This window comes from Neofelis nebulosa, chromosome X, assembly GCF_028018385.1.
Source record: "Neofelis nebulosa isolate mNeoNeb1 chromosome X, mNeoNeb1.pri, whole genome shotgun sequence".
Classification (NCBI taxonomy): domain Eukaryota; kingdom Metazoa; phylum Chordata; class Mammalia; order Carnivora; family Felidae; genus Neofelis; species Neofelis nebulosa.
Window position 1 is genome coordinate 97,908,429 of NC_080800.1, and position 24,943 is coordinate 97,933,371.

Here is a 24,943-nt window from a genome sequence, read left to right on the forward strand (position 1 = left end):
CAGGCTGGGCCCTAATCCAATATAACTGGCATTCTTTAAAGAGGGGAAATCTGGGGCGCCTGGGCAGCTCAGTCGGTTAAGCATCCGACTCTTGGCTTCAGCTCAGGTCATGATCTGATGCTTTGTAAGATCGAACCCCACATCGGACTCTGTGCTGACAGCACAGAGCCTGCTTGGGATTCTCTCTCTTTCTGTTTCTCTCTCCCTGCCCCTCCCCCGTTCACGTGCGTGTGCACTTGCTCTCTGTCTCTCTCTCTCTCTCAAAATGAATACTTAAAAAAAAATAAAGTTAGGGGCACCTGGGTGGCTCAGCCAGTTAAGCGTCCAACTTCAGCTCAGGTCATGATCTCGCGGTCTGTGAGTTCGAGCCCCGCCTCGGGCTCCAGGCTGACCGCTCAGAGCCTGGACCCTGCTTTGGATTCTGTGTCTCCCTCTCGCTCTGCTCCAACCCCCCTCTCACTCTGTCTCTCTCTCTCTCAAAAATAAATGAACACTAAAAAAAATTTTTTTAAATAAAAATAAAAAATAAATTAGTATTAATATTAGTGTTACTGATGTGGTTGCGAAGCACTGGTCTTTTTTCTTTAATGTTTATTTATTTTTGAGAGAGAGAGACAAAGCGCGACCGGGGAAGGGGCAGAGAGAGGCAGGGAACGAGGATCTGAAGCGGGCTCTGTGCTGACAGCAGCGTGCCACATGTGGGGCTCGAGCTCATGAACTGTGAGATCATGACCTGAGCCGAAGTTGGATGCTCAACTGGCTGAGCCACCCAGCCGCCCCATTGTTTTTTAATATTTTTATTTTTTTTAAGTAACCTCTACACCCGACGTGGGCTTGAACTCACAACTCCAAGATCAAGAGTCACATGCTCTACCGGCTGAGCCGGCCAGGCGCCCCTCTAATACGCTTTTATTCGATGATAGAGGACAATAAATTGTTGAAGATATTTTTCACTCACGCCTTCGTTCAACAAATGTCAAACAGGGACTTCCGGGTGGCTCAGTCCGTTAGGCGGACAGCTGACGGCAGCTCAGGTCTTGAACTCATGGTTCGTGAGCTTGAGCCCCGCATCACTTCAGATCCTCTGCCCCTCCCCCTCAAAAATAAATGAAACCTTTTCAAAACTCTAGTCAGTCTTCAAGTGGGGGTGTCAAGTGGGCAATTGAATATGTAAGTTTGGAGCTCAGGGGAGAGGTGTGGGTTGGCCTTTTTTCTTTTGAGTCATCAGTATCCGTGATATTGAAAGCCATGGGATTACGAGGGATTGTCCAGGGAGTAAGTGTAGCTAGGGAAGGGAAGAGGGCCAAGGACCCAGTCCTGGAGCATCTGACATTTAGAGATTAGATTTTGTCAGATCAGCATTACAGTCTGAAGACTCTCCCTTCCTGACTCTGTGGCCTATTCCCTCCCTGTTCACAAGTGACAGGTCTGTGGTCTGGCCTGAGGCATTTCCTGCCCACTCCTGCTTCCTCCCCCTTTGTTGTTTTGGGGTTTTCTTTCTTTTTTTTTTTTTTATATTTTTTTCCTTAACATTTTAATTTATTTTTGAGAGACAGAGTGTGAGCAGGGGAGGGGCAGAGCGAGAGGGAGACACAGAATCCGAAGCGGGCTCCAGGCTCCGAGCGGTCAGCACAGAGCCCGATGAGGGGCTCGAGCTCACGGACCGTGAGATCGTGACCCGAGCCGAAGTCGGACGCTTAACCGACTGAGCCACCCAGGCTCCCCTAGTTTTTTTTGTTTTTTTTTTTTAACGTTCATTTGTTTATTTGGAGAGAGAAAGAGGAGGCATGCGAGCTGGGGGAGGGGCAGAGTTGGGGGGGGGGCGGAGAGAGAATCCCAAGCAGGCTCCACACTGTCACGCAGAGCCCGACACAGGGCTCGGTCCCATGGACGCTTAACCAACTTAACCAATTAAGCCACCCAGAGGTCCCCCTCCCCCTTTGTATTTCACAGGCAAAACTCCCGAACTCCGAGCTGTTTCGGTATCTGCTCCCAAGAGGACCTAAAGTGGCACCATTTGTACTAGGATTGGTCTGAGAAGGCAGAGCTAAGGTGGGGCTGTGGGACCGGATCACTTACCACCTGAACTGACATGAGGACTTCATCTCAGGTGATACAGGAGGCCAAGAATAGTCCTTCGTACAAGGTGGTGGCCCCGTGGCTAAAACTTGCACTGGCAGCGAGGTGGGAAAATGTCGTGGTGAAAGCATGATGCTCAGAGGCAGCTGAAATGAAAAGTGGGGGCAGACAACATTACTTACAAGGACAGCGGAATCGGCTGGCTGTCATTAATCGGCATTGACACCCCACGGAAAGAGAATGAAACCGCTGAGGGCAACTGAGAATAGAAATGGGCTCCTGGGTGGCTCGGTCCATTGAGCGTCAGACATCAGGTCAGGTCATGATCTCACAGTTCATGAGCTCGAGCCCCACGTTGGGCTCTCTGCTGTCAGCACGGATCCCGCTTCTGGATCCTCTCTCTCTCTCTCTCTCTCTCTCTCTCTGCCCCTCCTGCACGCGCTCTCTCTCCCTCTCTCTCAAAAATAACCATTTTTTTTTAAAAGGTGTAATGGCCAGAGCACCTATTTGGTAGCTCATGAAGAGGTCCTTATCCCCTTCGATGGGAGAGCAGAAAATCCTAAAAGCCAAACTCAGAACTTGATGACCAGAGTCATCAAGCTTCAAAGATGACTGCTTATCCAAGGCAGCTCTGTTCCACCAAAGTCAGGGCCCCAGTTGGGGAAACCCAGGAGCCTGGCAAATGGCATGGGGACATCTAAGTGGATGCGTCCAAAGAGCTTTGGCTCCCCCGACTGCTGGACCCTCAGAGCCTGCAATGATAACCCACCCCTTCCTATTAAAGGCTAGCATCCACCCCACCCCTTAAGGGAAGACAGTGGAAAGGTCTCTCCCTTGTAAGGCAGTAAGATCTGCCTCGACCTGTTCTCCTGGGTACTAAGCCATTAACTCGGGTTAAGCCAGGGTATAACCCAGCTAGGGATGTGCTGGGCTTGGTGAGAAAGAAAAGGGTCTATGTGTCAAGGGGCTGTAAGCCCTAGCCGACTGTGTGATCAGTGGGGCTAGAACATAAGACTAGGTAACGGAGAGTTTGTTGACGTGGGGGTGCTCTCTTGAGATACAGGACTCAAAACCCTGGCCAGGACCCTAGGGGTAGGTACAAACCCACTGTTATGGTGGCTTCTAGAAGCCTGGAGAAAGTGATGACCCATACCGGGTGAGGTTAAAATGCCTGAATTGCCACAGCAGATGGTAAAGAAAAGAATTAAACCCCTCAGAAGACCCACCAGAGAGTGACGTTGCCTGGGAAGGTTTCCAGAACCTGTGGTGGTTCTTCTCTGCAGGCCAGTGGGCACGGTAGGAGAGGCAACCACGGAGTTGGGTTCATTAATAGAGACCAAAGCAACAAGGATTAGGCAGCTGGGTTTAACTGCCCGAAGCCAGGAGGCTACGGTAACCATACTGGCTGGCAAGGGCCGAGGGGCAGCCAAGGGGGCTTGCCCCTCATGGAGTCAAGAAGATTAAGAGAGTATGGTGTCCCCAGGAGCAAATAGATGGACAGCCAACAAGGATATTGTTTAATTATATCATTTTTTTTTTTAAAGCAGCAATAGAGAGGCGCCTGAGCGTCCGACTTTAGCTCAGGTCATGATCTCGCGGTCCGTGAGTTCAAGCCCCGCGTCGGGCTCTGTGCTGACGGCTCGGAGCCTGGAGCCTGCTTCGGATTCTGTGTCTCCCTCTCTCTCGGCCCCTCCCCTGCTCACATCCTGTCTCTCTCTCAAGAATAAATAAAGATGAAAAAAAATTTTTTTACGAAGCAGCAAGAGAAAAGAGGCTGAGGGTAACACCGTGAAAATCCTAGAAGAGAGCACCAGCAGGGATATTTCTGACACTGGCCGTAACAACATTTTTCTTTTCTTTTTTTTTTTATGTTTATTTATTTACTTTGAGAGACAGAGAGAGACAGCGAGCAGGGGAGGGGCAGACAGAGAGAGGAGAGAGAGAATTCCAAGCAGGCTCTGAGCTGGGAGCACAGAGCCCGATGCAGGGGCTTGAACTGACTAACCGTGAGATCATGACCTGAGCTGAAATCAAGAGTCGGATGCTCAACCAACTGAGACACCCAGGTGCCCCCGGACTCTTTTTTTTTTTTTTTTTAACGTTTGTTTATTTTTGAGACAGAGAGAGACAGAGCATGAATGGGGGAGGGTCAGAGAGAGAGAGGGAGACACAGAATCGGAAGCAGGCTCCGAGCCATCAGCCCAGAGCCCGACGCGGGGCTCGAACTCACGGACTGCGAGATCGTGACCTGAGCCGAAGTCGGACGCTTAACCGACCGAGCCACCCAGGCACCACCCCCCCCCCCGGACTCTTAACTATAGACAACAAACTAATAGTTACCAGAGGGGAGGTGGGTGGGGGATGGGTGAAATAGGGGATGGGGATTAAGGAGGGCAGTTGCCGTGATAAGCACCAGGTGATGTATGGAATTGTTGGATCCCTATGTCATACACCTGAAACTAATATAACCCTGCATCTTAACTAATTGCAATTAAAACAAAAACTGGAAAAAACAAAACAAACAAAATTTAACTTCATCCAGAAACACCCTTAGGAACATTCGGAAAACAAAAAAGAGGGGCACCTGAGTGGCTGAGTGGGTGAAGCATGTGACTTTGGATCTCGGGGTTGTAGGTTCCAGCCCCACATTGGGGGTGGAGATTACTTAAAAATAAAATCTTCAGGGGTGCCTGGGCAGCCCAGTCAGTTGAGCACCTGACTCTTGGTTTTAGCTCAGGCCCTAAACTCATGGTCGTAAGATCGAGCCCCGAGTCGGACTCCCATGCTGAGCGTGGAGCCTGCTTAAGATTCTCTCTCTCTCTCTCTCTCTCTCTCTCTCTCTCTCTCTCTCTCCCTGTCCCTCTCCCTGACTCGCTTCTTGCTCTCTCCCAAAAACATCCACTATTATAACTGGAGATTTTCTCCAACACACCCTTTGGTTGGCAATTGATGGATGGTGGACAGAAAATCAGTACAAGTCTAGAAAGCATATTGGAGAACAGAAAGGTGAGGACCGACAGTCGCAAGCCCTGAGAGCAGCTGCGGAGAGGTGTGGTGCTTCTCACTCACCTCTTCTTCTATGTTTCTCCTCAGGGAGAGAAGCCCACGGGAGCACTGAACAGGCTCGGAGAAGGGGGTCCCTGCAGCGCCAAGGGTGGACTCCGACAGCAATGGAGGTGCACGCTCGATCTCCCTTCGGGAAAGAATTTGCCACGTGTCTCTGAGGAGCGCGGTTAGCCCACAGCCTCCCACCGCAGCACCTTGGGAGATCAGCTGCAGCACCCTCAACAAGGCCATGTTTTCTTGGGGAAGATTCTAGCCAATGACCGAGCGCAGCAGCAGTACGAGGGCCTAGCCCCTTCGGCCCAACACGGGGCTCTTCTAGCAGGAAGTCTTTCCTCCGGAGCTCCCCACTGGGTTGGCCAAAACTTTGTCACATCTGCCTGGCAGTCTAAGGAAATTCTGCCCACTACCCGTCCTTCCCCTCCCTTTCACGAGCGTCAGAGCTGCGTGATGATGTAAGGGCTTTCCCCGCCCATTCTTGCACCCTGCCCTTGTACCTTTCGCTGGCATCGTCCCCAGTCAACGGCTTGCATTCCCAACTCCATATTAGCATCTGCTTCCTGGAGGACCCAAATTGGCACAATTAGCCACTCACCACTGCCATCCACTTTGGAGAAATTCTGCAGAAGACCCTTAATCAAGCATTTCAAGAGTCTCTTCATTATAATCAAAATGTTGGCAGCAGGCTTCTCTGTCGAATTCAAAACTAGGTAATTCCGACCATGAAAACCATTGAATACCCCAAACTCAACAATCTCCATCAAGGCATATACGTGTTACAGCTACAGTTTTTGCGACCGTGTCATTGGGTTTCTCGTGCACTGATGAAGCCTGTCATGAATTTGGGTTGTTCCAAGTCAATCCTACTCGTGCTTATGATCGTTCGGATTGAAGATGTCCCCCCCCACCGCCGCGCCCAGAAAGACACAGATTTTTTGTAAAGTTCAAACAGTCAGGTGATGACTTCTCCTCGTGAAGACCAGCGCAGAAATAGTTATTTATAGTCCTTGCCCATCTCTTCATAAAGCTGAGGGGAAAAATTCTTGACGTAACTGGCAAGTATTGAGCGCTCCTCTCCTATCTTCGTTGCAACTCAGGCGCAGAGGGCTTCTCTGTGGACGACCATGGGGAGACATGTTCGTCAGGGTAGATGAGACTCTGCTGTGGTAACAGATCCACCCCCAAAATGTCAGTGGCTTAACACAAAGGCGGATTTCTCACTCGCACAAAGTCCCATGAGATGGTTCCAGTCTGAACAACTCTCCCAGGTGGGTTTCCTCAAAGCGGTAGGCTCGAGGGTCCAGGTTCCTTGAGTTGCACGACGCCCTTTTAGAGTCCATCACTTACTGGCACTTATCAATCCCGTCCGCATTCCACTGCTGGAAACGAAGCCGCATGGCTTCACTTGGCTAAAAGGAAAGTTGGGAAATATGAGTACACAGGTGCTGGTGTAGTCTCGGCCATAACAGACTTTGCTTTTGGCGTAACCGCTTGAATATATGGAACGAGCCCTCAAGTTGGATTTACCATAGCTTGAACGTGCTTCATACTTTATCTTGACACATCACCTTCAGCCTAAATTATTCTCACGAAACCATCAGTGAGCTTAAAGTCCTTCCCTATCTCAGTTACTTGCAGCGCCACCCCCACCCAATGAGTCAAGTCCAAACTTTAGACGTTCTTTCCTCTACATGGAAACAAAACACGAGAGAGCCAAGGAGCCCAGTGCAAGGGCGATTCCAGAAAAACTTCCATAAATATTACAGTCCAATAGGAAGGCGTATTCCCGCAACAAAGATGGGTTGGTAGCATTACCTGTAAAGAGTATCCTAATATTTCCCTAACTTCTCACTGTAGCGGGAGACTCCCCTAAAGGAAAGAGGGTGCCCTGAATATACAATGTGAATATTCAGGTCCGCTTAGCGGTCATATTTCTCACAGTAAGTTAATAAACAGACATTCTAGGGGAGCCTGGGTGGCTCAGTTAAGTGTCCAACTCTTCATTTCAGCTCAGATCATGATCTCCAGGTCGTGAGATGGAGCCCCACATCTGGCTCTGTCCTGACAGGCCAGGGCCTGCTTGGTATTCTCTCTCTCTCTCTCTCTCTCTCTCTCTCTGCCCCCTCCCCCACTCACGCATACTCTCTCTCACACATGCTCTCTCAAAATAAATAAACATTTTTAAAAAAACAGACACTCTGGGGCACCTGGGTGGCTCAGTCGGTTAAGCGTCCGACTTTGGCTCTGGCCATGATCTCGCGGTTCATGAGTTCCAGCCCTGTGTTGGCCTCTGTGCTGACAGCTCAGAGCCTGGAGCCTGCTTCGGATTCTGTGTCTCTCTCTCTCTCTGCTCATGCTGTATGTGTCTCTCTCTCTCTCAAAAATAAACATAAAAAAAAAACAGGCATTCTGATTTATATATCAGTATCTTAAAGTAGGATCATTCTAATATATATATATATATATATATTCAACAAATATTTATGTATATAATGTATAATGCATATATATAATGTATATATGTATATATATGTATATTATATATTATACATATATTCAACAAATATTGATCGAGTGCCTACTAGCCTACTATGTTCCACAGCAGTGTTCTAAGTGCTAGAAATATGGAAGTACAGTTGACCCTTGAACAACACGGGTTTGAACTGCATGGGTCCACTTATATGCAGATTCTTTTCAATAAACACAGTACGGTACAGTAAATGTGTTTTATCTTAGGATTTTCCTAATATTTTCTCTTCTCTAGCTTACTTTATTGTAAGAATACAGTATTTAATACACATAACATACAAAGTAAGGGGCACCGGGCTGGCTCAGTCAGTAGAACATGTGACTCTTGATCTCAGGGTTGTGAGTTCAAGCCCCATATTGGGCATGGAGCCCAAAATTATATTTAATTTTTTAAAAAGATAAAACTGGGTATCAGGCAGACTACAAGTGTTTTGGCCTGAGTTACCAAAAGAACGAAGTTTCCACTCACGAAGATGGGGAAGACCAGGGGTTTGGTTTGAGACACATTAGGTTTGAAATGCCCATTCGATGTCCATCCAAGAGGAGCTGTTAAAGAGGCATCCGGGTATGAGACTCTGGAGTTCGGGGAGAATTCAAAGCTGGGGATACACATTTGAGAGCCGTCAGGACATAGATGGTATTTAAAGCCATGAGACTAGATGAGATCCCCATGGAATTCAGCGTAAATAGAGAAGAGGTTCAAGGATTGAGCCTGGAGGACTTCAATATTTAGATAAGGAGAAACCAGGGGCGCCTGGGTGGCTCAGTGGATTAAGCCTCCAACTCTTGATCTGGGCTCAGGTCATGATCTCTCAGCTTGTGACTTTGAGCCCCACACTGGGCCGCGCGCTGATGGAGTGGAGCCTGTCTGGGATTCCGTGTCTCCTCTCTTTTCCTCCCCGGCTTGTGCTCTCGCTTGCGCGCTCTCTCTCTCTCTGTCTCTAAGTAAATAAAGAAACTTTAAAAAAAACTTTTAAAGAAAGAGATAAGGAAGAACCAGCAAAGGAGACTGAGGCGTGACCAACAGTTATCAAGAGTTGACTCACTGCACCAGTTCACTGCTGGGTACACTCCTAAAGCGGAATTTCTGGATCCACAAAGCTAAGGCATAGATACCGGGGACCCCCACCAAGGTATTGCCGTCCTGTGAAGTCTGACTCAGTAGCCGGGCAGCCTTTCTCTTTGACTTCTTTTCAGCGCAACAAACCTCACGCAAATCATAGGGAGAACAGCAGCAGCAGCATGGCGATACCTTGGTAGGTCTGGCTGGCCTCTAACTGGGACGTTACACACCAGCTCCATGCATGTCCTACTTGCGGGGGGGGCTCGGCCCTGTGACCTCCCCCACGCCGACTAGGCCCTTGGGCCCGATCTTGGGGAACACCCAGAAGAGACGCTGGAAACCATTCCCAGTGCCCCAATAGCGAAGGGCCAACATGGCTCATTGTAGCCAGAAGGCGAGGGTAAGGGTGAGGGTGAAGGTGAAGTCAGGGTTAGGGGCTAGGTTAAGGTTAGAACTGCCAGGCTGTGATGGGCCAAGTCCCTCCAGCCTCGAACCTCTCCTCAGCACGTTCCCTCCACATCCCGCTGTAATTGAAACCTTGGCGGTCCCCTGACCCCTCTGAAGACCAGGCTGTCTCTTCTCTGTCTCGTAGGCATTTAGATGCCTGAAAGGGTGCACGGAGTGGAGGGGGGGCTCTCCCTGCTCCCCAAGGCCGCCTCAGCTCTTAGCCAACGACCACTACCGTGTGGGGAAGCACTTCACAACCCCAGGCTGGAGCACTAGCATGGGCCCTTGTATCTTGAGGGTCCACAGACCTCAACACGCCATTGCCGGAAGCTGACAACCCAACCCTTCGTACAGGAAGGAGGAAAAGGCGTGTATAATTTTTATGAGGAATTAGGCCAGTGCTTCCTTCTTCTGCTTTGTTTTCTTTTTTTTTTTTTAATGTTTTTATTTTTTAAAATTGACAGCCAAATTAGCATATAGTGCAGCAATGATTTCAGGAGCAGATTCCTTAGTGCCCCTGACCCGTTTAGCCCATCCCCCCTCCCCCAACCCCTCCTGCAACCCTCAGTTTGTTCTCAGTATTTACGAGTCTCTTCTGATTTCTCCCCCTCCCTGTTTTTATGTTATTTTCGTTTCCTTTCCCTTATGTTCATCTGTTTTGTCTCTTAAGGTCCTCATATGAGTGAAGTCATATGGTTGTTGTCTTTCTCTGACTAATTTCACTTCGCATAATACCCTCCAGTTCCATCTACGTAGTTGCAAAGGGCAAGGTTTCATTCTTTCTGATTGCTGAGTAATGCTCCATTGCATATTACATACCACATCTTCTTTATCCATTTATCCATCGATGGTCATTTGGGCTCTTTCCATACTTGGCTATTGTCGATAGTGCTGCTATAAACATGGGGGTGCATGTGCCCCTTCGAAACAGCACCCCTGTATCCCGTGGATAAATGCCTAGTAGTGCGATTGCTGGGTCGTAGGGTAGGTCTATTTTTAGTTTTTTGAGGACCCTCCATACTGTTTTCCAGAGCGGCTGCACCAGCTTGCATTCCCAATTCTGTTTTGTTTTCTTTTTTTTTTAATTTTTTTTTCCAACGTTTTTTATTTATTTTTTTGGGACAGAGAGAGAGACAGAGCATGAACGGGGAGGGGCAGAGAGAGAGGGAGACACAGAAGCGGAAACAGGCTCCAGGCTCCGAGCCATCAGCCCAGAGCCTGACGCGGGGCTCGAACTCACGGACCGCGAGATCGTGACCTGGCTGAAGTCGGACGCTTAACCGACTGCGCCACCCAGGCGCCCCTTCTATTGAACTCAACATGGATCAGTGGTTACAACTGGGATTTTAAAGTTTAACAGCAGATGAAGATCAACCCCAGCAACACCAAAATACATATTCCCAAAGTTATTCATTGTAACATTGCTTTTTTTTTTTTTAATGTGTATTCATTTTTGAGAGAGACAGAGGGAGAGCGGGGGAGGGGCAGAGAGAGAGGGAGACACAGAATCCAAAGCAGGTTCCAGGCTCTGGAAGCTGTTAGCACAGAGCCTGATTTGGGGCTCAAAGTCATGAACTGTAAGATAGTGACCTGAGCTGAAGTCAGACGCTTAACCGACTGAGCCACCGAGGCGCCCCTGTAACAGTGTTTATAATTGCAAAATATTGCAATATAAGTATGAAATGTCCATACTTGGGAGTGTGGGTGAATAAACAGATACATCTATACAATAGAATACTATGTGGCCATTAAAAAAAAGTGAGAAAAATGTCTATGAACTGAGTCGGAGTGACTCCTTAGATATAGTGTCCAGTGTAAAAAGCCAAGTGCCAAAGGCTACATCCATAGAATGCTACCCTTTATGTAACAAAAGGAGGTATTTTCTTGTTTACTTTTTTTAATGTTTATTTATTTTAGAGAGAGAGACAGAGCGCGAGCAGGGGAGGGGCAGAGAGAGAGGGAGACACAGAATCCGAAGCAGGCTCCGGGCTCCGAGCTGTCAGCACAGAGCCCGACGCGGGGCTCGAACTCGCGGACCGTGAGATCATGACCTGAGCCGAAGTCGGACGCTCAACCGACTGAGCCACGCAGGTGCCACTAAAGGAGATATTTTCAGACAAACGCCTGTACAGAAATGTTCATGGCCGCTTTATTCATAATAGCCCCAAACTGGAATCAGCCCAAATGTCCACCAAGGGACGAGCGGGTAAACCCTGTGGTGGGGTCGCACAACGGAACACGACTCAGCGATAAAAAGAACAAATCACCGAGGAACAACCAGAACAGGGATGAATCGCAGAAGCATCAGGGCCAGTGGAAGAAGCCCGTCCCGAAAGGTTACCGGCCGTACGCTTCCATGTATGTGACGTGCTCAAAAGGCAAAACTAGAAGGCCAGAGAAAAGATCGGCGGCCGCCCAGGACTGGGAATCGGGGAGGCCCTGACGGGAAAGGGGCGGCACAAGAGCATCGCGGGGGCAGAGGGGCAGTGGCTCGGTCGGTTAAGCATCAGACTCTGGGTTTCTGCTCAGGTCACCATCTCAAGGGTTCTCTGCAAACCTTGTAGGATCAAACACTCCCTCTCGCGACCTGTGGGAGGAGTGCCCCCAAATGATTGGAAGCAGCCTCCAAGAGAGAGGACCCTGTCCCAGGCCCTAGACCGCCCCCCTCACAGAAAAGGAAAGGACCCTGTGCCCTCAGGGCAGTTGCCGCCTCGGGGCCTGCCAGCTGTCCCACCTTAAGTGTACTGTCACTAACAAAGCTGCTTTCTGCGTTCACTTCGGGCGCCCGGGCTCTAATCCCTTACTGTGTCCCTGCTAAGAGCACAATGCTTTTTGCACTGGGGCGCCTGGGTGGCTCGGTCCCTGAAGCGTCTAACTTCGGCCCCCGTCCCGAGCTCATAGCTCGTGAATCCGAGCCCTGCATTGGGCTCCCTGCTGTCGGCGCAGAGCCCGCTTTGGATCTTCTGCCCCTCGCCTGCTCTCTCTCTCTCAAAAATTAAAAAAAAAAAAAAAAATTTTAAAACAGTGCGTTTTGGGGCGCCTGGGTGGCGCAGTCGGTTAAGCGTCCGACTTCAGCCAGGTCACGATCTCGCGGTCCGTGAGCTCGAGCCCCGCGTCGGGCTCTGGGCTGATGGCTCGGAGCCTGGAGCCTGCTTCTGATTCTGTGTCTCCCTCTCTCTCTGCCCCTCCCCCGTTCATGCTCTGTCTCTCTCTGTCCCAAAAATAAAAAAATAAAAAATGTTGAAAAAAAAAAATTAAAAAAAAAAAACAGTGCATTTTACGCCGACACGGTACTACAGATGTATCACTCTATCAACCTGGACCATCTCTGAGTTGTAACCTACCAGCAGCCAAGAAACTAAAAGTATCATGTGACTATCATAAAAAAAAAAAAAATTGAAATTGGGATTACTGTGGCCCGGTCACGGGAGCTAATTAAATTCCATGAGGTCACAGCATAGTTCCTGATATAGAGCAAGTATTTGTTAAATATTTGTGGAATGAATAAATGAGTGATTGAATGAATGAATGAAAACCTCACCTAGTTTTCACGCGAAGGCTTCCTGCGTCAAACATCATCGAAACTTCTGAAGCGGAGCGGAAGGATGTCCAAGCATCGCCTAAAGTTAAATACCGCGTGCCAAGGGATAAAAATGCCAAAGCCATGGAAGCCACATTTTATGGTGTTTATATTTCACTGCGAAGGTTTTGTTTTTTAATTTTCTTAATGTTTATTTATTTTTGAGAGAGAGAGAGAGAGACAGGATGTGAGCAGGGGAGGGTCACAGAAAGGGAGACACAAAATCCGAAGCAGGCTCTGGGCTCTGAGCTGTCAGCACAGAGCCCGCCGTGGGGCACGAACCCACGAACCGGAAGATCACGACCTGAGCCGAAATCGGATACTCAACTGACTGAGCCACCCAGGCGCCCCCTGAAGTCATTGTTGACACGTCTGCCAAAAAAACTGCCACGGAAGACAGGGTGACGGTGAGGACTGGGGCTAAAGCCAAGTGTCCCTGTCAAGTATCAGTTCACTTTAGAATTCCAGATGCAGCTATAAACGTAAAATGGCAAATATCCAATTCTGACCAGGCCGAATATCATCCAGTGCAAATTGAATCCACTGATCTTGTGAATTCAGCTAATCTTCTGCTATTTATCACACATGACCTAGAAACTTTCATGAAGACGTTGTGTTTCGTTCATCTTTGCCCAATCGTACAGCGGAAAAAGAGGTTTCCTTCCTCCCTTCCTTTTGTTTTTTCCTTCCTGTAACTAATGATGGCAGAGTTGATGTGCGTCAACCAGCGCGGTGGGGGACACAGCTGTGAACAAGCGACAAGATCCCTGCCCTCATGAATCTTACACTCTGGTAGGTGAAAACACAGGCAATCAACCGAGAAAGAAAAGTGGCAGATCGGGACAGATGCTATAGGGAGAATTGGAAGGCGGCAAAATGTGGTAGAGTGAACAGGGCCTCCGTGGAATGGGTAGGAAGGCCAGCGCTCTGGGCGCCTGGGTGGCTCGGTCGGTTAAGCGTCCGACTTTGGCTCCGGTCATGATCTCGCGGTCCGTGGGTTCGAGCCCCGCGTCGGGCTCTGTGCCGACAGCTCGGAGCCTGCAGCCTGTTTCGGATTCTGTGTCTCCCTCTCTCTGACCCTCCCCTGTTCCTGCTCTGTCTCTCTCTGTCTCAAACATAAATCAACGTTAAAAAAAAAAAATTAAAAAAAAAAAAAAAACGAAGAAAGGCCAGCGCTCTGGGGAGGTAACGTTTCGGCTGAGCTTTGAATGAGCCGAAGGAACCAGCTCCTCAAACGTCTGAGGAAAGAACTTTCCAGGCCGAGGGAGCAGCGGCGAGAGCACGTGGTTCTCAAAAGGAACGGCGCTGGCTTCTAGGGGGGCGTTTTGAAAATTGGGGCGGGGGCCGCCTCACCAATTGCGGTGCTCTACTGGCAATCAATGGGCAAAGGCCAGGCCTCTGCGATGCAGGGGAATGTCCTGCCTCCTTCATGACTTCCATAGATCCTACCAGACACTCGTGTTAATAATAATCATCCGAGTTGAGGGCTTAACTCTGCTCAACTCAAAGACGAACCGGCTTTTGCACGGTTTCCTGTGCATGAAATTTCCCAGGAACACAACTACCACGTAAATGGAAGGTAGGTCGTATTTTGTTGCGTTCGGACCTTCAGCAAGAGCCGGTCAACATTTTGAAACCAACCCCTCCTGAGGGTAAAGCCAATGTCACAGAAAACACTGTACCGAACGGGAATGCTTCAGAGGAAACTGATGGCAGATGAGAGCATTTTTTTAATTGGTAGAGATTTTTTTGTTGTTGTTAAATTGGCAAAAAGAGCGAGGGAGGGAAACAGTACTGTGAGGAAGGAAAAATTACCTCTGCCCTCCAGGATTCTTCTAGCTGGAGTAAGAAGCAAATGGACCGGAGACAAATTAACAGGAGAAAATCAAATTTAATTTCAGGGGCACAGGGAATCCACACACACACGTAAGATTCCAAAGACAGCCAGGCAGTGCGAAGTCACCCTGAACTAAGGAGGAGGAAGGAGTCTGAAACTACAAAGGGAAGGGGTGCTCACAGGAAGAATGAAAAAGAGCGAACGTGGTAAGTAAATATTGACTGGGTCATCCAGAAACAATGGGACACAGGGAAGATTTTGATCAACCAGAGCTTGCTGAATTCCTCGCTCTCTACCACACCTACTTCACATTATAATGTAGGTAAATATGGCAACGGCTCCCTTCCTGGAGCACGTCCCCAATCTCATTTCTTTGAGGCGGTTTTGGGGGCAAGGTCAAAATTTCTCCCTGCGTCTTCTGGGCCTGGATTGTTTTCAGCTCGGCATAATCTGCGTGACCAAAGTGGCACGTCTTGGGGGCAGTCGGCCTTGGCCCCTACAACACAAAAGGGCACAGTCAAAACTCAATCTCCCTTGCACCTCTGTTCCCAAGCTTCACGTTTCCCTTCCTTGAGGGAACCTGTTGAATAGCTTTTTGGATGTCTCTCCAGAGGAATTATCTCGCTTTTGTTTAAAAGAAAGGCTGGCATGGGGCGCCTGGGTGGCTCAGGTCATGATCTCCCAGTTCATGAGTTTGAACCCCGTGTCCGGCTCTGTGCTGGCGGTGAGGAGCCGGCTTGGGATTCTCGCTCTCTCCTCTCTCTCTGCCCCTCCCCTGCTCGTGCTCTGTCTCTCAATAATAAATAAACACTTAAAAACGAGAAAAAAAAGAAAAAAGAAAAGAAAAAAATTCAACTGAGTAAATGTAAAGATCACATTGCCAGCACTCCGTCTAGCAGATAGTAAGGAGCTCCACTGAGCTGCAGCCGAGGGTTTCAAAGGTGGGGGTGGGTGGGCCGGTATTCTTAGCAAAGAATGCATTGTTTTAGGCAAGGTCACCCCCCTAAGGGGAATGGGAGGGTCCAGCAGCATTACCTCCAAATGCTGACCAGAAAAGTCCCAGGTTGGTTAAGGACCACATTTCTGGGAGAAGCTGGAAGCTGCAATTAGCCTGGGTACTAAGTTTTGGTGGGGTTTAACGTAAGCGACTCCATTTTTAACAGAAGGAGGGAACAAAGGGAGGGGGAAACCCACATAAAGGAGTATCTGAGCGTGAAAAAAAAAATGCAAGGAAAGGTGCACAGATGCCTGCCAAGCTCTTACCCCTGAGCGCCTCGAAGCATGTGCAGGGGGCGCCTAACTCTCTTTAATACACTTCTGTACTGTTTGTCCCAGCTTCTGACAGGTATGTACTACTTCTGTAATTTGCAAAATTCCACAAGGCTAAAGAATAGAAGACAAATTAAGAGAGCAGGCATCAACTAACTTTGGTATAATCATAGCAAGATAGGGGTGCCTGGGTGGCTTGGTCGGTTGAGCATCCGACTTCGGCTCAGGTCATGGGTGAGTTCGCGTCCCACGTCAGGCTCTGTGCTGAAAGCTCAGAGCCTGAAGCCTGCTTCGGATTCCGTGGGTCCCTTTCTCTCTGCCCATCCCCCGCTCATATTTTCTCTCTTTCTCTCTCTCTCTCTCTCTCTCTCTCTCTCTCTCTCTCTCTCTCTAATAAACATTAAAAAAATTTTTAAAAATCATAGCAAGGTACACCATAATCTGAGAAACATCAACAAGTCAACTAAAGTAATTTATTGTTTTTTAAAAAAAAAAAAAGCCCAAACTGGAGTCACTTGCCCCCCACCTAGGACAGCAAGCCGAGATTTAGTTTCCACCTCTCCCAGGAATGTGACTTTCTAACAGTCAACCTGAAATGTTTCCCTCAGCACTTGTCATGTAATCTGCATGATAAACACCCTGCCATTCCCTTCCGGCACTGCCCACCTGGCCTACAGCAATCCTTTCTTTTCTTTTGCTATTAACAATCCCAAGGAGGCTCCAGGCTCTAAACTGTCAGCACAGAGCCCTATGCGGGGCTCGAACTCACGAACCGTAAGATCATGACCTGGGCCCAAGTCAGAGGCTTAACCGACTGAGCCCTTCACGCGCCCCAATTTTTATTTTTATTTTATTTATTTTATTTTTTAATTTTTTTTAACGTTTATTTATTTTTGAGACAGAGAGAGACACAGCATGAACGGGGGAGGGGCAGAAAGAGAGGGAAACACAGAATCGGAAGCAGGCTCCAGGCTCTGAGCCATCAGCCCAGAGCCGGACGCGGGGCTCGAACTCGCGGACCGCGAGATCGTGACCTGAGCCGAAGTCGGACGCTTAACCGACGGAGCCACCCAGGCGCCCCTATTTTTATTTTAAAGTAATCTCTACACCCCACGTGGGGCTCGAACTTACAACCACGAGATCAGGAGTCGCAGGCTCCACCGACTGAGTCCCGCCTCCTCTTTAAAAAGTAACCATACCTTTTTAACAGAGAATTCTAGTTTCACATCACGTTCCTTTTCCAAAGTTGGGGATCCTTAACCTGCTAGTGCTTCTTCACAGACGTTTCAACAAGGGTGCAACAGAAGCAGTAACGTTAGCTTGAGTCTACAAGGCCCCGTGCACATCCAAGACACCGTCAGAAACTGATTTATGGTTAAGATCAACGCACACCAGGTTGTCAATCCTAGCGAATGAATGGGCCGTGGCAGAGTAAAAAGAAGAACACAGCTCATTGTGTTAGCACCCTATCGCGAAAAGACAGAAGGACAGGCAATACATATTCCTGTTCGTCATGTTACCGTTTAACGCACCTGCAGTAAAAAGAAACATAGACTTTTTTACTTTCCCGGTTAAAATAAACCGTCGGCTGGCGATTTCTCCCAGCTCCCAGCTACGAAAAGTGAAACACTTGTTCCTGCCTCTGGCTCACTGGAGCATCTTATTCGTGCTGGGGACAAAAAGAACAGCAGTGCTGGAGACAAGAGCATGTATGTACCCTGTCGTCAGGACGGGTGCCCTTGTGACGCTCACGCAAGCTGCCTTAAAACAAAATGAAAAACAGGAGCGCCTGGGTGGCTCAGTCGGTTAAGCGTCCGACTCCGGCTCGGGTCATGATCTCACGGCTCGTCGGTTCGAGCCCCACGTCGTGCTCTGTGCTGACCGCTCAGAGCCTGGAGCCTGCTTCGGATTCTGTGTCTCCCCCTCTCTCTGCCCCTCCCCAGCTTGGTCTCTCTCTCGCTTTCAAAAATAAATAAAACATTAAACAAAATGAAAACCAGAGGCACCTGGGTGGCTCAGTCAGTTAGGCGACTAACTCCACGTCAGCTCAGGTCTGGATCTCAGGGTTGTGCGTTTAAGTCCCGCAGTGGGTTCACATGCTGGGCACTGGGCGTGAGGCCTACTTAAAAAAAAAAAAAAAAAAAAAAAAAAATATATATATATATATATATATATATATATATATATATATTTAGATGCCTTTTAGAAAAGGTTTCTTTATTGTCCTGTGTGTCAGTAACTCGTAGAAAATAACTGTATGAAGGACGCCTGGGTGGCTCAGTCAGTTAAGCATCTGATTTGGGCTCAGGGCGTGATCTCACAGTTTGTGGGTTCGAGCCCTGCATCGGGCTCTGTGCTGACAGCTCAGGGGGCCTGGAGCCTGCTTCGGATTCTGTGTGTGTGTGTGTGTGTCTCTCTCTCTCTCTGCTCCTCTCCTACTCATGCTCTTTCTCTCTCTCAAAAATAAAAAAGGGGGGTCCCTGGGTAGCTCAGTCAGTTAAGCATGCAACTTTAGCTCAGGTCATGATCTCACAGTTCATGCGTTCAAGCCCCGCGTTGGGCTCTGTGCTGACAGCTCGGAGCCTGCTTCGGATTGTGTCTCCCCTCTCTCTCTCAAAAATAAACACTAAAAAAAAATGTTTTTTAAGAAGTAAAAAGAAGAAAAAAAAGAACGGAATGAGCCTAAAAGCAACTGTGTACCTGGGATGTTTTACCCTAAGAGACTACTGACTGCCCCTTTCCTTTTCACTGTTATTATCAATGTGGCTTTTTAAAAAGAGGGACAGGGAGAAATTTGGAATTCTTTTTAACTTAAGAAAATTCTTCTTAAAAACAAAAAAAAAATTCTTCTTGGGTTCTGGCCAAATCACTCTTAGCCTCCATTCCTTGCCCTCTGAAGCTTACAAAACCACTGAAATGTCCCTATTTGAGGTACACCCTGCAGTCATAGCGGACGTGTAGTGTAGCTATTAGGTGGCCTAAGACTGACCTAGATTTGAATCCCGCCTGCCTCCAGCAGCTGTGACCTAGAGCAGGTCAACCTCCCCGTCTCGGTTTCCCCTTCTGCAAAATAATACCTAATCGTAGCACACACAGTGCCTTCGGGGGCGTGGACAGGCTGTCCCAAGATGGACCACTTCGGCAGGCCAACTCTTTGGAGCTGAGACAATCGAGACCCCGTGAGCTCAAAAGAAACTTTTGCCCCTCCCTTAACGACACAAAAGAATTTAAATTGAGGGTCTTTTCCTGAATAAGGGCTATTACCAGAGATAAATTTTATCTGAGTGACGCATCTGTCTGGTAGGACAAACATCTAATTACCAAACATCTGCTCTTACTGCCCCGTGAGCTGCATTCCTTTCAAGTCCCAGACCCTACCCCCTTCTGAGTTCAGGATGACATAGATCCCTTGTTTTGCCTGTCTTTGGAATTTCCACGTGTGTGTGGTTCCCTGTGTGTACAAAATTGAATTTGATCTTCTATTAATCTGTCTTATGTCAATTTGATTCTTTTGTTTAAGTATACTTATTTCTTTCTGACAGAGAGAGAGAGAGACAGAGAGCAAGCACGAGCAGGGAAGGGGCAGAGAATCCCAAGCAGGCTCTACAATGTCATCCCGAGCTGGACTGGGGGGCTGGGGGGAGGGGGGCGGGGGGCAGGGAGCTCGAACTCAGGAACCGTGAGATCATGACCGGGGCTGAAATCCAGAGTTCGGCGCTAAACGGACTGAGCCACCCAGGCGCCCCTCGGGTCAATTTGATTCTTTATCTAGAAGGACCTTGAAGGGGACAGGAAATTCTTGCTGCCCGGAGGTGCTTACCTGTGTCACTGTTCATTTAATCTTTACAACAACTCCTGGAGGAAGTAACTACAGATCGGGCAACTGAGGCACGGAGAGGTTGGACTTCCCCCAGGTCACACGGCTGGTAAACTGCGGAGCCGAGATGCTAAGGCAGGTTCCAGAGTCCAAACTCTAGCCACCACCACGTACAGCCTCTCCAAAGGAGGGCAGTAAAGGAGGACGTACCTGTTCAAGGATGATTTGAGGATTAAATGAGATCATGTGCGGGAGGGAACCCGATGTTTGACAAGGGCGACGGGTGGCAGCTGTGTGTAATCGGTTTCTTTTCCCCTTCTGAGTTGCGAAACTGGCCCGCCTTCTTCTTGGAGCAGAAAACCAGAGGTCGGAAGGAGGAGAGCCCCGGCCGGGGGAGGAAGCGGCCGAGGTGGAACGTGGAAAGGGGAGGGGGGGGGGCGGGGAGGAGAGGTAAACACGAGAGACGAGGCGGTGGGGGGAGCGCTGAAGACTTGGGAACCAAGCAGTGGGGGCGGCGGGGCCCTGGGAGCGTGGGGACTCTCAACGGCAAACAGAACCGGGCCCTCCGCAGCGCGCGCGGTGCAGGGGCGAGGCCTCAGCCCGGGGCGGCCTCCCCGCCCAGTCCCGGCCCCGAGGCCGGCGCGGGCGAGGACCCGGCTTCCCGTCCCGGCCGCGGCCCGCCCCGTTGCCGGGCGGGGCCCGATCCGCCCGCCGCGCCGGGAGCCGCAGCCCCGCACCACGCGGTCCCCACGGGCCGGGCCGGGCGGCCGGGGCGCGATGGCGACGTGGCGGCGGGACGGCCGGCTGACGGGCGGCCAGCGGCTGCTGTGCGCCGGCGTGGCGGGGGCGCTCAGCCTGAGCCTCACCGCGCCGCTCGAGCTCGCCACCGTGCTGGCCCAGGTCGGCGCCCGGCGGGGCCGGGCCCGGGGGCCGTGGGCCGAGGGGCTCCGGGTGTGGCGCGCCGAGGGGCCCCGGGCCCTGTGGAAGGGGAACGCGGTGGCGTGCCTGCGCCTCTTCCCCTGCAGCGCCGTGCAGCTCGCCGCCTACCGCAAGTAAGCCGGGGTAGGGTAGGGGCGGGGCGGGCCCGGGAGCCGGAGCCGGGAGGCCGCCGCGGCCCGACGCCGCCCTGCTGCCCGGGCCCGCGCTCGGGGGGGGGGGGGGGGGGGGGGTGCGGCGCGCCCGGGGAGCGGGGGGAGGGGGCGCAGCCTCCTTCCGGATCGCGTGCGAGCCCCTCGGGGCACTTCGGCCGGGACGTGGGCCCCCGGGACGCACTCTGGGGCTCCCTGCCCCGCCAGGCGCCGTTCTGTGGGGGCGCGGCCCCCGCCCGGAGAGGCTCGCCGGTGTCGGACGGGCGAGGACGTGGAATGGGGCAAAAGCATCTCCAGAGAGGTGGCTCCAAACCATTCCCACCGTCCACCGACTTGGAAAGTTCCGTGCACCGACTTGCAAAGTTCGCCTTGGGCTGCCTTAGGAGAGACCCCGTGGAAGGGGTGTCTGCGCGGTGGTGCAGTTGTGAGCAAAGCCCGCCGAAGAAAGTGCTTGGTTAGGGGGAGGTGCCACAAAAGGCCACAGATTTCTGCCCGCCCCCGAAGCTTGCCTTTTGGGCTCACCAGAGGCTGCAAACAGGCCCCTCAACTTACTGTCTCGCCGCACCCTCTGCCCACCGGCCTCCTCCTTTGGGCTTTTTTTCACCTTCTCCAACAAGAGCTGCTTTTTTTTTTTTTTTTTTTTTTAAATGTTTGTTTTTGAAACAGAGAGAGCGACTCGGGGAGGGATAGAGACAGCCGGAGGAGACCTAGAATGTGAAGCACGCTCCAGGCTCTGAGCTTGTCAGCACAGAGCTGGAGGCGGGGCTCGAACTCCCGAACTGATCGTGACCAGAGCTGAAGTCGGAGGCTTAACCCACTGAGCCACCCAGGCGCCCGCAACAGCTGCTTCTTAAGGAAACTTATCGAAACATGTAAATACCAGATGAGTCTTCAAAGCTTCCTCAGAGCTCAGACATATTTGCATTTTAACTGAAAACAAGCTTAAAAGAATGAAATGGTACTGATGGAATTTCAGGAAGAGGGGATGTTTCTGTACTTGGGTTGGGATGGTCCCTGTGTTCCTCATTCCGTGGCGCACAGTGCCAACTCCGAAGACTGGCCTTGGCTCTGAGTTAGGCAAACAGCTCACAGTCTTGACCACACAGTTGAAGCCTTGGAGGCGAACAGCCAGGATTTTTGCCTTTTTTCTGGGAGGCCCGGCTTACCTGGCAGCTGACAAGCCAGATGGAATCATTCTTCTCATTGAGTCTCTAGCGTGCATGACCTAGGCTTGGGAGGAGTTACCTTCTCTTCCCCTGGGGAGGAAAGGTAGTGAGATCCTGGGGCATTTCTCTCAAGGCTCTCTTGCGACATCTGGCCTGATGTCTGTAAACAGTTCTCTGAGGGTTTTTTTTTTTTTTTTTTGTAAGTTTTATTTATCCTGAGAGAGAGTGTGCAAGGCGGGGAGAGAATCCCAAGCAGGCTCCCTACTGTCAGTGCAAAGCCCGACACAGGACTCGAACTTAGGAAGCTGGAGATCATGACCTGAGCGGAAGTCAGACACTCAACTGACTGAGCCACCCAGGCGCCCCAGTTATCAGAGTTTTAATGACTCCAGTCCTCCCTACTTCCCTCCATTCTCCACAAAGTGGTATGGAAGTCTTACTTTGGAATGTGTACCAAGAAGAAGGGGGTGGAACTTTGAAGGCTGGTTGAAGTATTGTCAGCTGTTCTGGGGACAGCCTTCCTCTGACAGACCTTTTCCTCTGTGGGAGGTTCTTCTAGCTGGACTAAGAAATTGACGTGAAACAGATTAAGGGGAGAAAGCCAAACTTAATTTCCTATGTATGTTCGGGAATACACACACACACACACACACACACACACACACACACACACACGAGATTGCAAAGACTGGCAAAATGAGGTAGAGATGTCACTCCGAACTAAGAAGAAGGAGGTGTAGGGGTCTGGGACTAAGAGTTAAATGTTTGGTGGGGCGCCTGGGTGGCGCAGTCGGTTAAGCGTCCGACTTCAGCCAGGTCACGATCTCGTGGTCCGTGAGTTCGAGCCCCGCGTCAGGCTCTGGGCTGATGGCTCGGAGCCTGGAGCCTGTTTCCGCTTCTGTGTCTCCCTCTCTCTCTGCCCCTCCCCATTCATGCTCTGTCTCTCTCTGTCCCAAAAATAAATAAAAAACGTTGAAAAAAAAATTAAAAAAAAAAAAAAGAGTTAAATGTTTGGTGAACAAGTGTTTGCTGGGCCACTCAGAAACAAGGGGACTTAGGAATTTTTTTTATTATTTTTAAAGTTTTTTATGCATTTATTTTTGAGCGACAGAGCATGAGTGGGGGGAGGCAGAGAGAGAACAGAACCTGAAGCAGGCTCCTGAAGATGGCGAAGTCTGCCCTTGGCCTCGGCACCACCTAGTGTGTATAGACATCATTGGATTTTTTTTAACAGCACCATTGAGATATTGACCTATAAAAAGTGTATATGTTTAAGGTGTACGACTTGATGTTTTGATGGACGTTGTGAAACGATCGCAATCAAGCTAACCAATATATCCATCACCTCTACATTGTGTGTGTGCATGTACACGCACACATTGGATTTCTACAATTCCTGCCTCCTGCCCCGTAAGGTCCATAAGGTGGGCAGCATTGTGCCCATTTTACAGATGCAGAATTGGGCTCAGACTGGCCGCACCACTCCTCAGTGATCGAGCGGAGAGCCCCGTCACCTGACCTTCTGCCTCCAGATCTATTACTCTATTACATCACGCTGCCTTTCTGTCTGCATTCATCTGACATTAATTTAGCCAGGCTTCATTAAGTACCCGCTGTGTGCGTAATGCTGGGACCACGCAAAGATAGAAGAGTAAGACTAGTGTGTCTGTAGCGTGTGGCTGACATGCTATAGAAATTCACGCTTCTGGGGCGCCTGGCTGGCGCAGTCGGTAGAGCGTGCAACTCTTGATCTCGGAGTTGTGAGTTCCAGCCCCACGTGGGGTGTAGGGATTACTTAAAAATAAAATCTAAAAAAAAAAAGAAAGAAAGAAAGAAAGAAAGAAAGAAAGAAAGAAAGAAAGAAAGAAAGAAAGAAAGAAAGAAAGAAATTCACACTTCTGATGAGGAGAAGCTTCATGTGAAGACTTCCCAGAGGAAGAAAGCCATCTGAGTTTGGCCTTGGGAGAACGAGGAGGAACCTGCTGGCAAAGATGGGGAGAAGGAGGTTGCAGGTCATGTCAGGAGCAAAGGCACAGAGGCGGGGAGGCATGTAGCGTGGCTGGGACACACGGTGGGTCTGTAGCAGTAATGGGAAGTACAGCCAGAAAAACAGGTTAGAATGAGACCTCAGAGTGCCAGGTTAAGAAGTCTGGTTCCGCAGGGCCAAGGTTAGGCGTGGGAGATTTTTGAGGAGGTGGGGGGGGGGGTGGTGAGAGCAACTCCACGGGAATTACTGTCACCTGGTGGCAGGACCAGTCAGGGACCTGTTGCACTAGTTCGTGTAGCAGCTGAGGGCACCTGAGACAGGCTGGTGACCGGGAGAGGAAGAAAGAGTTAGTTACCCGGGCTAAGTTTGCTAATAATTTTTCCTGCGCGATTATTTTCTTTCTGGAAACCAAAAGGAAGTGCTTCAGTGAGTGGTGGCTAGGCATAGAAAGCCAAGTGGTCGATTAATCATGGTGCCATCCTTCCTACACAAAGATGATACCTTTGGCCCAGCATCCTACTGACTCATCTCTACTCTTTCCTGGCCATGAGTTTGTGAAAGCAGTTGGCGGAGGTTAATGGTATAGCCTACGATCGTGGGTTTGAACGAAGCGTAAAGCATCCAGAATGTTCAGGAAATGGAGTGGTTAATTGACTTGCCCCCCGACAGAATTAATGGCAGAGTTGGAGCTTGAACCCGGGTCTTCTGGCTCCTTAGTCCAGGGCTCTGCCCACCATCGTCTGTCTGCTCACTTGGATTTCTGATCAAAAGTCCACTCCATGGTCTTTTAGGAGCGAGGTCCTTGCAATAAATAGTACGTAACACAGTAGATGGCTTTCAAATACATCAAATAGTAGATGCTCATCCAACTTTACTCCACGACTCCTCGTCTAGCTGTATAAACATTGGCCTGGGTCCCTGCAACACTGAAATAGTTCATAACCAACACCACCTCTTTATTGTAGAACCACGTCATGAGCTTGGGTCTGGCTGCTAAGCTACGTTAGGTTGAAGCTCT

General features: G+C 50.0%; 1 protein-coding gene and 1 long non-coding RNA gene across 5 annotated transcripts in view; one reads left to right on the forward strand and one right to left on the reverse strand.

The window, feature by feature from the left end:
• Positions 1-14,632: 14,632 nt before the first annotated feature.
• Positions 14,633-20,750, reverse strand: LOC131503044 (uncharacterized). Of its 3 annotated transcripts, XR_009257296.1 has the most exons (4): positions 20,732-20,750; positions 19,895-20,027; positions 17,067-17,399; positions 14,633-15,094 (listed from the first exon to the last, which is right to left on the reverse strand). It is a non-coding gene; the product is annotated as an uncharacterized LOC131503044 (long non-coding RNA). The 3 variants fall into 3 exon arrangements; XR_009257295.1 differs by lacking the exon at positions 20,732-20,750 and having other exon boundaries at positions 17,067-17,272; positions 19,895-20,220; XR_009257294.1 differs by lacking the exon at positions 20,732-20,750 and having other exon boundaries at positions 19,895-20,220.
• SLC25A43 (solute carrier family 25 member 43) overlaps positions 20,462-24,943 on the forward strand; it is a 35,002-nt gene continuing 30,520 nt past the window's right edge. For both annotated transcript variants that reach the window (XM_058714377.1, XM_058714378.1), the window contains exon 1: positions 20,462-20,736. In XM_058714377.1, the coding sequence (XP_058570360.1) occupies positions 20,462-20,736 (275 nt within the window). The remainder of the gene's footprint in view (positions 20,737-24,943) is intronic.